We start from the raw sequence: 15,065 nt of genomic DNA on the forward strand, positions 1-15,065 counted from the left end.
GTAATTTATTTCCAATAGTTTTCCGTTCAATGCTACAGTAACGCGTGATAATGGAAAATCACGCGTAATTGAAAACATCCGCTTGTATAATAATGTTTGTACTTAGAGAGAAAATATATTGCAAATAACTTAATCACTTCATTACGGAAAATTCGATGCATGTTAAGCATCATTATGACTTTGTAACGAAAAACGTGTATTTGAGAATAACATGTTACATGTTATTTTTTAATATCCTAAATCATACATATACATACATTGATTTATTTAGAATTATATACAATACATATAATATATATTTTTAATTTTATTTACTTTTATTATTAATGTTTATACCGAAAAAGATTTATTAGCTTCTATTTTAACACAATAAGTCTAATTTGCGCATAAATTGGTAAATGAAAGGCGTAATAACATAGGGAATCTTACTGTAGGATCCATCCTGTGCTTGAAAATTTATGAACGTGTTCCGTTCTTACTTTTCATTCATTTCGTGTTTTTCTTTTTTTTTTCCAGATCCTACGCCCGAGGTGTGCAAAGGCACGATAGCTTCGAGCGTTTTAGCGAGTGCCGGCGAGCTGCGTGGTTCACCGATCGTGTCCATCCTCTTACTTCCGGTGCTGGCGGTACATAGATTCATATAAGTGATTAATCATCTATGTCAACAAACCCTTTACACGGCTGGCAGGTACCCGGCTGGACAGAAACGCTCCACTCTGGCGCCACCGTCCGACAAACAGGTCCTATAACGAGCGTTGTTTACGCTTCAAGGTCGCATTAGCGATCGTTAAACATTCGTAGATTGATATAAGCCCGCCGTAGGACATACACTTATCGTCCTATCGTACAGCAGTAGTCAGTTTTCACTGTGTCGTTACGTCACCGGCACCGGTAGTACAGCGCGACGTTTGCGAATGATAATCAAGATGCCCCTAACGGGGGCTTCGCTTCGAGATAGTCGATGGATGTAGACGAAAATCGCGCGATCGTCGATAGAAAATTCGTAATAAAAAGCCGTCGAATGATCGAAAATCCTGATCAGCAAAATCCGATTCGCACATCTGGATTGTACTCCACCTTTATCTCGTGCAGCCGTGCGCATTGATCTGGATTCTAATAATTCTTTCTCTCTGATTCGCTGTCTCTTGCAAAATCCGTTCTCACTGATCCTCATCGATCTTCGGACTTGATCGATCTTATCGTAGATTCGATTGTTAGTGCGAGATACAGTTATTGCGACAAAAACTTGCACGAATTTATATCTTAATCTCTCGTGACACGGAAACTTTTAAATCGATCGCCACCAATCAAACACGGGCAATGCTTATCGGAAGATGATCGATTGGAGTCAATCAATGCCTAATTGATTATAAAAATAACGATCGCCAAAGAAAATAACGTAATCGAATTAGGGAATCCTTGATACGGGCTCAAAAAAAAAAAAAAAAAAATCATTCCCCCAACGAAGATTAAACGAAGGTGATCGCGAATCATTTTATTCGATGTTTATTCGTGATCGTTCCTAGTCGTTCGCTTGGTCTGAACTCGGGTCGCAAGAAACCAATTGCTATCAGCGAAACATCTTGCAATGTGTTTGATCTCTTAATTTGCGACGTAGTCAATCGTCTAGCATGGCTAAATTGTAAACGCAAGACCAATTTCAGGGCACGAAAGCGAAGGGGAAGAAATGACGAAGACGGTAAATAACAAACGCATAAGTAATTAGCCGACGTAGAAGGATTTCAATTATTAAATCCGAACTCATTAAATTCACATGGAGAGCAAGTAACGTCGATTTTTACCGCGTCAATCGTCAGAGAGATATTCTTAAAAAAAATCTTTGAACACGCGCTTTTGATAAGAAAGCGAAATTGAACCACACAACGATATGTAAAATTTTCATGTTCGCAAAATTAAACTTATCCCCGATCGAAATAGAGAAATATATTTTGTAATTAGATGGTTACATCGATTGTGTATCTATATATATATATATATATATATATATATATATATATATATATATATATATATATATATGTATCTATATATTTGTTCTGACACATTGACGAATATAATCGTTCAAAGAAAGAGACTCGACGTATAATTAAATATTTCGATGAATGAGCGAGTTTGAGCTTATTGGGAATATGATTCATGATCGTTGATTGTTAATTAAAGATTTACAATATAGATAAATTTATTGTAAAAAAAAAAAGTATAGAATATTCAAGAAAGTTTAGAAATAATTGATTATGTCACCAAAAAACAAAAAAATATCTACCGGTTTTACTATAAAAGTAGACGTAATAAGTAATAACAATCTGTTAATTTTAGAACTATCGTACAAACGGCGCTAAATTGCCTCTGTGCAATAAGTCATTTATTTCATAGTTGACAAAGTCAACGAGGGGAAAAAGAAAATTGGTAAGACCGAGAAATAATTTGCATCTAAAAGTTATATCTTCATCTAAGTGCTCAACGCGATTTTGCAAGAAATTTAACTTCTGCCCTTCATAATTTATCACGCTATAAGTTGCCGTAAAATGAGCCGAGAGTGGAAGATTAATAAATTCCCATAGTAACTGCATAAGAGAAAACCGAGTGAGAGAGAGAGAGAGAGAGAGAGAGAAAGAGAGAGAGATAGAGCGCGGGTAGCAGTGAGAAACCCATTGTTACAAAATTTTCAATTTCCAAGTAATTAAAATAACTTGGGATCCCGTTATAAGATAAAATATGTTCTACATTAAAAGTGTGAAATTATCATCTTATTGTTTTTAACGCTTTGGGGTTTTCATACATATGTAGGGTGTTATATACAAAGTGTTTTCTTCGAAACTTGACGCATTTAAAAAATGCTTTAGACGAAATTTATAAGATTTTGAGAGAGAAAAAAATATTTATAATCTTGAATTTTAATTGAAAAAATTTTAATTAACAACATTTTTTTTAAGATAATAGTGTTTTTAATGAAATCACCCTAATTTTCTTATATAAATCGATTTCTCGAAAAAAGAATTATCCGTCTGCAGCAACATAACGAGCTCTCAACAAATCGAGTCCACATAGTTGTCGTACGAATCTTTTAATTTTCCAACGGCAATTATGACCATCTGTAATTTATCCATTATTCAATCGAAGCGCGATCGAATAAGACATTCGCGTTCCTGACATATCGTGGAATAAAATAAATGATACTCAGAGCAATATTTTTATAGAAGCGAATTACAATGAGATCGTTATTCTCTCATTTTGCGCGGAGTTGGTCGCTTCTCTCGATGCTGTCTCAGCAAAGCGCTCTCTTTCGAGTCTCTCAACGGAATCAAAAGATTCTTGGATGCTGAAATGAAGCGGACTACATCGTGTTGCCGCGAAGCTTTTAAGAGTATCTTTCAGAAGAGACGGTTAGAGACGCGCGTATATTCGGGCTGGTTTCTAAAGAAGGAAAACAAGGAATATGTCCAGTAAATTTTTAAAAAACTATTCCCTTGAAGAGATACACCTCTACTTATTATGCGAAATTGAACGATTGTCAGTTTATCATTCGTGCTTTAAAGAAAATTTGAAAATTTCTCTTATTCTCGTGAATGTAAATACGGAGTTTCCGTTACGAGTTTGATGTCCGATTTTGCAGAAATTGCGGAAATCTAATTACGCGCATTTATTCGAGAAAAATTCTAAATACGTTATCGAGGATTTTGTCGACGTTAATAAATCAACTTATATCGAGGACATCGATAGGGAAAACGAGAAGAAGGGCGCGGGAGGGAGCGGTGAGAGAAAGAATTCGAAATCAATCGTCATCGGTTTATTTATTTTATCGCGGACGACTTCCACCTGAGATAAGATCAGGGAGGAGGTAAGCGGTTCCCGATGCAAATGCACCATGAGTTTAAAAGTTATGGGGGGAGTGAGTGCATTAAGGTTCTCGTTTCATCTCTGCGTTTAACATTTTATTGAGACCGTAACCGCGCCTGATGGCTTGGCTCTCTCAGTCGATTGGCGACGATAAGAATCTGGATAAAATCGTAAATCTCGAATAATAATTATTGGCCATATTTCGCGAGCTTCTAATTAAAAACCATCTATCTCACATTTAAATATGAACATTTGCGAGATCTACGAGAATGAACGAGATTATTTTCGCGAGAGAGCGGAATCAAAAGAGACAGGTCAGCTTGTAAAAAATATTACCTATACAGCATTTATTATATTTGCAAGGTTTTACACTCAAGTATTTTAATCGCGAGAATACGTAAACACCAGAGGAGGAGAGAAAACTCGCGTCGGAAATGCCGACGTCGAATCGTTATGTTAAGAAAGGACGAGAGCTATAACAATAAAAAAACCAAAATTTTTTAACTGGTCAGACATTGTTAGAGTCACACGATAGCAAGATCGATAGCGAAAATGAATGAAAATGAAAGCAAACGATAGTGAGAGCGATACTTTCGCAAAGCGAAAGCAAAAATAAAACATAAATATACATATATATATATATACACATACACATATTGAGCGAGAGGGATGTACATATATACATATATACATGTGTATATGTATACACACACATATAAATGGAAATATAATTATATACTATATTGTATCCAGACGTCGTACACGAGACATGATCTGTAGGTTTAAGTATTATAGACATCGTACAACTTGCGAGCCGCAAAACTCGTTGCGGGATCCTAGATCACGGCAGCGATTTCAGTTTTATCTAAGGATCAATGTGCGAAAAGAAGAAATGTGTGATAAACAGTCTCTCGTTTCCGCGGCATAATCGAGAAAAAGATTCCGGATGGAATTCTATTCTAGATTAACTCGAGCTCTCGGATCTGTCTCTATTTTAGCGTTTATCGATTTTCAAATATGACTTTCAATCGGACGGCACACGTTAATATCTTTTGATTCCCAATTAGTCATCGTAGGTACAAAATGATCTGAGCTAAAATAGCCATTTATTCGTTTATTCGAATATCTCACGCACATATATATATGGTACACAGATACACACGCGCGCGCACATTCTTTAGATAAAAAATTATAAATTTTCAAAAAAGTAGATTATATTTTCTAACTAGAGTGAGATAAAAGTGTATATTCGCGCGATTCATTGAAGATTAGGTTATAAAAAAAAATCTCTGAAAGCTAGTAATAGATTTACTCGTGATTTAAACGCGTGTATGCATATATATGCCGTATGTACAGGGTGTTCTATACGAATCAATATAGTAAAGTATGATTGTTGTAGAAGCAAAGAATTAAGAAAGAGAAAAAAGGTTACACACACGCAAGGATATCGTCATACTATGGTAAGCTCGTACATTAGAGAATCCATTTCGTATCGATCCGGCTTTATGCAGGCTTATGGATTCTCTCACAAGTCTGCGGACATTCGATTTCGAACATCGCGACAAAATCATATTGATCTTTAACGAGATCACACGAGCGAAATGAACTCTGAGATATTTCGGCAATTGAGCTCGCGCAATTTAATTCGGTGTACATGCAATACATTGTTAAAATTATACGGAACGGACGAGAGAAATTTAACCGGGAGGTATTGGGAATTTTAGGAGGGAAATTTCATTTCGGGAGCTTTTGCGCAATGGCAATGACGATACTGGAAATTGCAGTCAGCCTTGTCAGCTCACGCGACTCTGCAATCAGACTCGAACACCACGTGTATGGTATGCGATACACCGTTGCACCCCGAGCATTTCTGTGTTCACGAACGAATTGAACTTCTCTTTCTTTCTCTCTCGACTTTGATCTGAAATTCATATCTTTTGTACAGATGCCTCGAATGAAAGAACATTATTGGGGGCAGGTATTTGCGAATCTTTCGAAAGTGTCTTGCTCTTAAAACTTAATGTTCCTGTATATGGTATTTCCTTATTTTTATATATTATTAAATATTTATTCAAATATTTTGTCACAAAAAAATCATTTATATACACGGATCTTATGTATATATAATATTATTACTTTTTCAAAAATGTCAACGATACTAGTTTTCAGAGAAAGAGAGAAAAAAAAAAGAAAGTTTCTCACATACATTATAAATTAAATCTAGGGAGAAATCTTGATTAACTTATATCTCACGGAAAGCAAAATAATAGTTTCTAACAATAATGTTCATTAATCGATCATTTATTCGTGCATATATATTCTTTTATGATCTTTCATTTTATTTTCCTCAGCATACTTACACAATCTACGGCTAATTGTCCTTTTAGTAAAATTAGCGTGCTTAATCAACGCGTTTTATTTTCATATTCAATAGAGTCATATCTGTTTTGTTCTTTCAAAGTTTTCAATGCATTTTACTTTCATAAAAAAGAAACGAAAAGAATAAGCTTTTTTGCCGCGAAAAATCTAACGAGTCAAAAAATTAAACGTTTTAGATCTCAATGATCTGGCTAATCCAAACGCTCAAGCTTATCAGAAATAGATTTCAGCAAAGTATTTTTTCTATTAGCCTCATTAATAGGAAGAATTAATACAGGATTCATCGTATCGTTGACATAATGAAGAGATCTGTTAACGAAGAGTAAGACAAATTAACGCCAGAGATCGGATAGCTTCTGTCGAACTCTTTACGGCATATTGGAAAAAGGAAAAGTATCAATATTTAACTTAATATGCAATTTAAATAATTACATTTATTTCCATCAATCTGTCATCGCATACCGCAATCGATGGATCTGTGCTCGATTTTTGCTCCGTCTATTTAATTTTACATTATGTTTACAGTTTCAAAATTTTTTCAGTTTTTCAATTTTTTTTTATTTAAAAATATTTGTCTGATTTCTCATCGAAATATAATTAGCTGGATTTATCGTAACTCACGCGCGAGCATTTCTCATAAAATGCAAATATTCGAAATATTTCAGAGTCAATACATTGATGATTTGCGTTCTTATATATATAATACGTGATTGTCCATTGACGATAATTTGCGTCAACGATGTAGTTACTGAAACGGGTATCTCGTTGATATACTCGTGAAAAATCTTGCCCTGCTTCGAAAAATAAAAATACTCGTCGGAAATATACGAAATCTTCCATTTACATATCATCTACATAGACAAAGATAAATACATATATATATATATATATATATATGTACGTGTGTGCGCATAAATGTGTGAACGTGCGTGTTTCATATATCAATGTTACAATCATAGAATATATTATTTGTTATCCAATGGACAAATACGGCCGTTAATTAGCATCGATCTACGGATCGCTGAATAAAAGATTAAAAAAAAAAAACAATGATCGAAGAAGGAAAAGGAAAAAAGGAAAGGGTAATTCTGTATTTTAATTAAACAAGCAGAACAAAACTATTTTCTCTACAAATCAATCATCGGCTCTAATGTCAATCGGCTTAAGAGAGATAGTACTTTGGGATATCGACTGCAGCATTGCGTGTCAGAAACATGACGGAAATGCATGATATCTCTCGACAGTGAAATGAGAATATAAATATATGTTATATACTTGCGATAAGTTTATACAATATGTCACGCACTTCTTTTAAACATACATTGTCCATTTAGATTAAAAATAAAAAATGATAGAACTTTTATAACCACATGAAATATAAAGTTTAATATTGAATTATTCCGGTAAAATGAGTTTGCAAAAATATTAGCACAAATATCAAAATCTCGTCTCTCTTTAAATTAATTTGAAATATATTTCGCGTAAACAAAAATTTCACTTGGTGTTATTAATTATTAAAAATGTTAATATTAAAAATTTATAGCATATAACAATTTTCACTCTCTAAATTTTATCGAGGAAAGGTCAATGTCACATAAAATCAATTTCGTCAGAAACGTCCGAGTTTCCATTCCACCAACTTGAAAGATGCTGTAGATGACAAAAGAAAAAACATTACGCACGAGCAGTGTGTAATAGCATGTTTGTGTATTAACTTTTCTAAAGAATATTTTATAAAAAGTGTAAAAACTATTCTTTATTTATTTAGTATTTAGAAATTATTCAGAAATGTTCTCCTAAATGACGCCAATAATTTAGGAAAGAATTTCTCGCGATATGAATTTGTTAAGAAATTTTTCTGTCGTCTTCTCTCGTAAACAAATTCTTTTTCTCAACGCGAGAAAAATTGAAACAAGTCGGGTTTCATACGCGCACTTTTTCGTATCATTTGTCTTTTCTTCTATATATATATATATATATATATATATATATATATATATATATATAAAATCACACTTATATCAAACACAAACATGAGATTTTATAAGACTTTTCTTTTTATAAACTGCTTACTTGCAGATTAATATTTCATACTTTACAATTAAATGTGAAAGAAGTAGTCTTTAACGATTCAAACTATTCGCATAAATTTTATCAGGATTTGCATGGAACTTTTTTTTCAATTCTATATCTCGCTACCCTTTAATAGCTCTTTAAAAAAGCTCTTTATACTTTAAAAAGATAATTTTACATCAGATATTCTCTCTTTGCTCGGTAATCTATTCATAATAAAATGCAGACACATATTACTTTTATTTGTACAGTAAAATCAGATAATGTTTTTTATCCGTTGAGCATCCATTCTTTATAACCGGATTTTTTACAATTGGATTTACGATGGAAGAAGATAGTACCTATAAACGGCAGATATCCAAACACACACACACAACGTCCGAAAAAAGATCCAAGAAATAGCGACAATGCGTTTCCGAGATTGAATTATTCTGAAATGTCGTAAGATGTTTCTCCGAAATATTAAACGCTATACGCTAAATCTAAAAACACCGTAATATTCAAGTCAGCAAAATAACATGTTATTTCGAAAATTTATTATTCGAGTATTATCATTTTCCATTTATATACTATATACACGTAAATATCTCTTTCTATATTTACTAATAAAATTTCAAGATTTTTCAAAATTCTATTAAACTTGAGATTTTTTATTATTTTTCTCTCGAGCATTTTACAAGAATATATTTTTATGATTTAGTTTCGTTTCAATTCTGGCATTCTTATTTTTGCGCATTAACAAATATATATTTTTATTTTTACATCTATTTTTTTTCTAAAAAAATGCACATCGCAAATGTGTTTCTCACATTTAATAATGAATAAAAAAATTAAATAGTAAAAAATTGTCGTCTCCCACAGTAACGTTAAGTAACGGATCAAAAGATTTGTTGTTATTAAAAATTTAACAACAGGATGAAGTAACGAAGTGATTCTATCGATCATGCAAAACTTGAGATTTTTTATTATTTTTCTCTCGAGCATTTTACAAGAATATATTTTTATGATTTAGTTTCGTTTCAATTCTGGCATTCTTATTTTTGCGCATTAACAAATATATATTTTTATTTTTACATCTATTTACATCAATCATGCAAAAACTTTTGCAAATTAATATATATTTGACTAGGAACAGTTGCTTGCAATAGTATATATATAATTTCCTTAGCTTTGCAATTTTTAACTTTTTTACAAAAACGATTTGCTAATATATGGATGTGAATCATTCTCGATTTATAACGCGACATGAACATAGAAGGACGGAAAATCCCTCCGCTTTACATAGTCGAGAACGGTATGTAAAACGACGACGAAAATCACTGGCAATAGTCGCTATCGCGGATCTCGTGAAATCGCATGGGATCGATAATCGACCGTAACGTTCGACGATTTTTCAAAATTTGCTTTCGCGCCGAGTACCTTAATGCCCATCAAAGGGCGAGTTACGAGCAATTTGCGCGTGGCGAACGCGCGCCACCATTAAATCGTTCCCTTGAAATCCGGTGATGGATCACAAAAGCGTGACCTCGTTTCCCCTCCGATGGCACTGTCGGGAGTAACCAGGTGCACTTGCACAACTTCGTCATTCTGACGAGCAATCTGCCGTCGCGTTCTCGCTCGCAACGAGCGATGTGAGACTAACATAAGAGACACTGAGCGTGTTTAATTGCACCGACGTATCTAATAGAAATTTCACGGAATTTTTTAGACTTTTTGAATAACGAGTCGCCAATGCTTGTCAGCATTTTTCGTCGACGAGACGAAAAATTGCCATGATAATGAGTTCTCGTGTAATTTGGGGCGACAATATAATACAAGACGGAGCATTATAGACGAAAGAAATAAGCGGTTTATGTATATGAATGAAGGAAGAGGGAATTATTCTAATTTATAAGATACAAATGCAATGGATTATACAATATCCTAAATTATATAGAGTATCTTTTCATCGATATCTCATTTTCTTTTGCCCGTGGATTCTGTATGACTGATGTATGATCGATTGTGTTGCTCGATTATAGTTAAGAGAATAAAAAAATTCTCTTGTATAAATTACACCAACTTCAGAAGCGCAAATCAACAATATACAGCTTCATTCTACGTTTTCTTCAAAATACACTCTATTTTAACAAAATTTTTAATGTACAAATTAAATTTGTAAAAATATTTTATTCGTCAAGAGTTTGAACATTTATCAAATTGTGGACTCTCATTAAATTATTAAAGAGAAACAGGAATGAGAAAATACACGAGGTATTGTCAAGGAATCTCCGCGATAAACGTGGAATATATTCTATATAAAATATAAAAAAAATGTATGTCATATATACTCGCATATGCAAGATACGAAGGAAAAAAAGACAAAGAAAGGAGAAAATAAATATATATTTGTGTTTTGAAGAGATACACATATATTTGTGTTTTAAAGAGAAAAAAAAAAAGTAAAAGTGGAGAGGATAAAGGGCAAGATAATATTAATAGGACCTATAGGCTGTTTAGCGTTCTATGCGCTCTTCTCGTTAACGATTAGCATGCCCTCGTACATATCATTAGATAGTCTTATTCATTGAAGCGTCGAATGAAAATAAGTTAGGATTAGTGCCTCGACGATGCATTCACAATAATCGGCTATACAGGGTGACACGAGCAAGAATGTTATGCTTTGTCGCTTACGGAACGTGAGAAGTAAGAATTTTTCAGATTTCTCATGCAATTTCGAAAAAAATTCCGCCATACGTAATGACGTTGTGTTTTTTGGAAATTATATCTATATATGGGAAACACGTGTATATACTATTTTTATATACATGTGGTATTATGTTATTTTGTTGCTGGTAACAACACGAGCAAAATGAAAGAATTTAATGTGAGACGTTCTGAAATTTATAATTTTTGAAAAACTGACTTATGCTTTTCGATAATACAATACAAAAACTATATACGCATATGTATTTTATGTTAATTACACAAATCATCGGCGAATTTACATCGATAATTTCACGATACGAAATATTTTCAAATAAAAATGTAGCAGATATAGATATAATAGCTTGATAGATTTTTATTCGAAATATTATTGATAATATTGGCTGGAAAATTTTTGAAAATATATTATTTACAATAAAGAGGCATTTTTAAAGAAGTATGCAAGTTTGAGAGTTTATTTGTTTTTATCAAGAAAAGTGAGCCTACTTTGCATGTTTCATTTAAGCGACAAAATAACCCATTAATTTGTGTCATCCTGTAGAACAGAGGTGTACAACAAACGCATGAATTTATTATCGTTTCCTTTTTTATTTTTCTGCCAAATTTGATTTATTTATGTAGAACAGAGTGTACCATATATACGATTATAAGAGAATTAATTCTATTTTTTAATATATTATATAAAAAAAATTCTCTTAAATATCTAAATTCTTTTATTTTAGCTAATTATGAGTTCTAACTAAAATAATAATAATTTCTTTCTAAGATCGCAGAGTTATTAAAATCTGTAAATAAATTGCTCCTTATTACATGCCTGATTACATGCGTTCAATTGCATGAATAGTTTATGAATGAAAACATTATCGGAAAAATGATTTTTATTTAAATTAGAACGTTGTTGGTTTTAATATTTCGTGTTTTGCACCTCTGCTGTAAATAGATTGTTCCTACTCAAGCCGAGAACCTCGGAAAAGGAGGTCGCGTAGTTGTATGCGATATATAGAAACTTTAATTGTTCTGTATTTTTGTGTGAGATTTAACTGAAATGCGAGTCGCTTCTCTGTCCAGAATAATTCAAATGACACACATACCTGCGTATCGACATTCTCGTGAGAAAAAGAGATAGCTATAGAGAGGAAAGAAAGAACGAGAAAGAGTCGGATACATTGAGTGCATCTCGCATCGAGTCGTGCATCTTACGCTTTATGTGATGCACAATTTGATATTTGAATATAATAAAAGTTATATTTTTAATTTGTTCAGTTATTTAAAAGATCACGCGTGAAAATTCGGAAAATAGCGTAAACGGAAAAAATAGTGTAAAAATCAATTGTGCTGTTACGTATAATTCATTAGCTTTATTTTATTTTTTCCGGAATTTTTTATAAGCGATTACTTTCAAATCTTTCTCTGTGTATTGTGTATCAATCGGAATCAAATATGACGATTGTAGGCGAACCGTATTATAGTCGAATATAATATATATATGCCAAACCTTCCTTCTATACCTTCTTCTATTTTCTCAATACATTCTCTGCTTCTCATCTAATAAATCTTGAATATATTTTATGGACCATGGATTATTATATACTGTAATTTAGCCTTATAAGAAAATAAAGTTGCGCTAATTAAACATTGGCTTAATCATTTTGTAAAAAATAAAATTTAAAATATTTGATTTCAAGCGATACGTGTGTGTAATATCATAAGTTTACGCAATTAATTATTATCACTTTTATACACTCTCTATTAGAAATTTTATTATTAATGCAAAACATTAATAAAATTTGAGCGTTGTTAGTTTACCGTTAATAGTGATCGAGTAAATGTATAGTATACATACAATTTTAATATATCAAGAAAAAAAAATGCTATTAATTTAATAAAATAATAATAGATAATAAAGTTCTTGTATAGACTATCGACAGAAACGACAAAAATAGAATAATGAATAAAAATACAATAAAAAATAATTAAAATATTTAGTTCCTGTATTAGCAGCGGCTATAATATTTTATATCGTTTGCTTATCTTCTATTTTAGCATACATTCGAGATTTTGTGCATTTAAGAAAATTAGAAGATTTAAGTTATATTCAATCTAAAGATTATTTTGTATATGTTTAGTTATAAGTGAGAATTGCCCATCAATCGTAAATAATGGCGTATTAAAATAAAAATGCGATCTGTTAATATTCCCGTGTGCTTTTATTTATATTGTGTAACAAAACGATGCATGAATAGTAGCTTGTTATTTTTTACCCACTCTTCCTGTTTCTGAAAGCAATTTCTAGTGTTTGCATGCCCACTTGTTCAAAAACGCCGATCACAGAACGAAAAATGTAAATATAAAAAATCTCTATTTTCGATTTTATGAAAATAAATTTACAATCAATTAGTTTTCTCTTTTGTGTAAAAACAATCGCTTGCTAAAATTTGTTATTGTGAATGTAACACGATAGAAAATACACAATTTCTATTCGTAAAAATAAAGGAAATCTTAATGGTGGAAAAATATTATTCAAGTATAATTAATAGCTAATATAAAATTATAATAAATACAGGTATGAAAGCATGCATGTTTTACTTATACCACAAAATTGGCAGAAAAAAGTCCACTTTTAAACCTAAATTTTGTATATATATAAATGCTATTTTCAAAAAAAGTTTAAAAAATAAACGAAAAATTAGCACGTAAATAAAAAAAATTTTTTAAAGCGATTGTATAAGACAAAGATATAAAAATATAAGGAGAACAGACAGAAAAAAAACACTTAAATTATCTTTCGCAGATGACAAACTAAAAATATAATATAATAATCTTTTGTGAAAAAACATTGCATGCGATAAATAGAAAAAAAACAATCTGCAAAAATCATTTGTATTATTAAAATTAGAAATTACTTCTTATTCCGACAAAGTCAATTTTTTTAATGTTTTTGATTGTTTAAATATTCTTTTACTTAATTCAATAAGTATTACACACATTTCTCTTTAATTTGCCTTCTTTTCTTTGGCAAATCTTCACATTAGTGCATATTTCTCTCCCGTTTAATGACCTCAACTTTTGATACGATTTGTCATGATTCTGAACAATCTGCAAAAAGTTTTAATTGGTGTTTGTTGTTTGTAAAAATATTATTGACAAATAATAATTTACAAAAATCAAGATTTGAATAGATAGATTGACAATTAAATATTCATTATTTAACGTTAATACGAATACCATTACTCAAGCACTATGCTTGTGAAAAAAAGTTACGCGTCTTTTATTCAAAAATATATTATAGCTTGAAAAATTCTATGATTTTATAAAAATTTACAGTACTTCTTTATTAATCCAGAATATGAAAAAGAAAAGATTTCTTACATGGATTTGCAATTTTCCGCGCGAAGTTAAATCCATTGTCCGGTACTTTCGGTGTGAAAAAAGTCGACGTCTATAATTGTACGGTTTCACTTGGGCTTGTAACTTTTTGTGCGAAATAAGGTAACTTTACATTGCCCGATGCTTTCAGGTCAAAAGTATATGGTAAAGAAAGAATAGTTTTCACAAGGTAACCTGAAGCAGACCGCGCTTCGCGTGAAAAGTTGCAAACCCATGTGGAACCGTACAGGTAAAGTTAGAAAAAAAACAACTTTTTTTTTAACACAAGAATAAAATTAATTAGTTTCTGTATTTTTTTATGCTGCATACGACGTTGATTTCCAAATTGCTCCATCGTGCCACAATTTTACGAAATTTGTTAAAGTTACAAGGAATGATTATTTCAATGTGTTTTGTGTTGGAGAAGTTTTATTGCAATTATAAAATTTAGTATGTTGTTAAGACTTTCAAACTTCAAAAGAAATTTCTTGTCTTTCGACTATATGGTTAATAAAATATTTATTGTTAAATGTGCTAAATGTGATGGAGCAATTTGAAAATCAGAATCATCTCAAGTATTAAAAGACTAGTCTTATTCTTATGTGTTTTTTTAATGGTTTAATTTAAATTAAATTTTTTATGTCAATCAATATTGGAATATTAATATGCATGTGAACTTTTTA

The 15,065-nt window shown here is 31.5% G+C and overlaps 1 protein-coding gene across 2 annotated transcripts in view; it reads left to right on the plus strand.

The window, feature by feature from the left end:
* Nucleotides 1-9,155, plus strand: part of LOC138935875 (acetylcholinesterase 2) — a 97,071-nt gene extending 87,916 nt beyond the window's left edge. For both annotated transcript variants that reach the window (XM_070300747.1, XM_070300748.1), the window contains exon 7: nt 517-9,155. In XM_070300747.1, coding sequence (XP_070156848.1) covers nt 517-644 — 128 coding nt within the window. In that variant the 3' untranslated portion in view covers nt 645-9,155. The remainder of the gene's footprint in view (nt 1-516) is intronic.
* The last annotated feature ends 5,910 nt before the right edge of the window (nt 9,156-15,065 follow it).

Source organism: Polyergus mexicanus, unplaced genomic scaffold (assembly GCF_030449975.1).
Source record: "Polyergus mexicanus isolate NDT 795.1 unplaced genomic scaffold, iyPolMexi1.0 SCAF_8, whole genome shotgun sequence".
In the NCBI taxonomy this organism is placed as follows: Eukaryota; Metazoa; Arthropoda; class Insecta; order Hymenoptera; family Formicidae; genus Polyergus; species Polyergus mexicanus.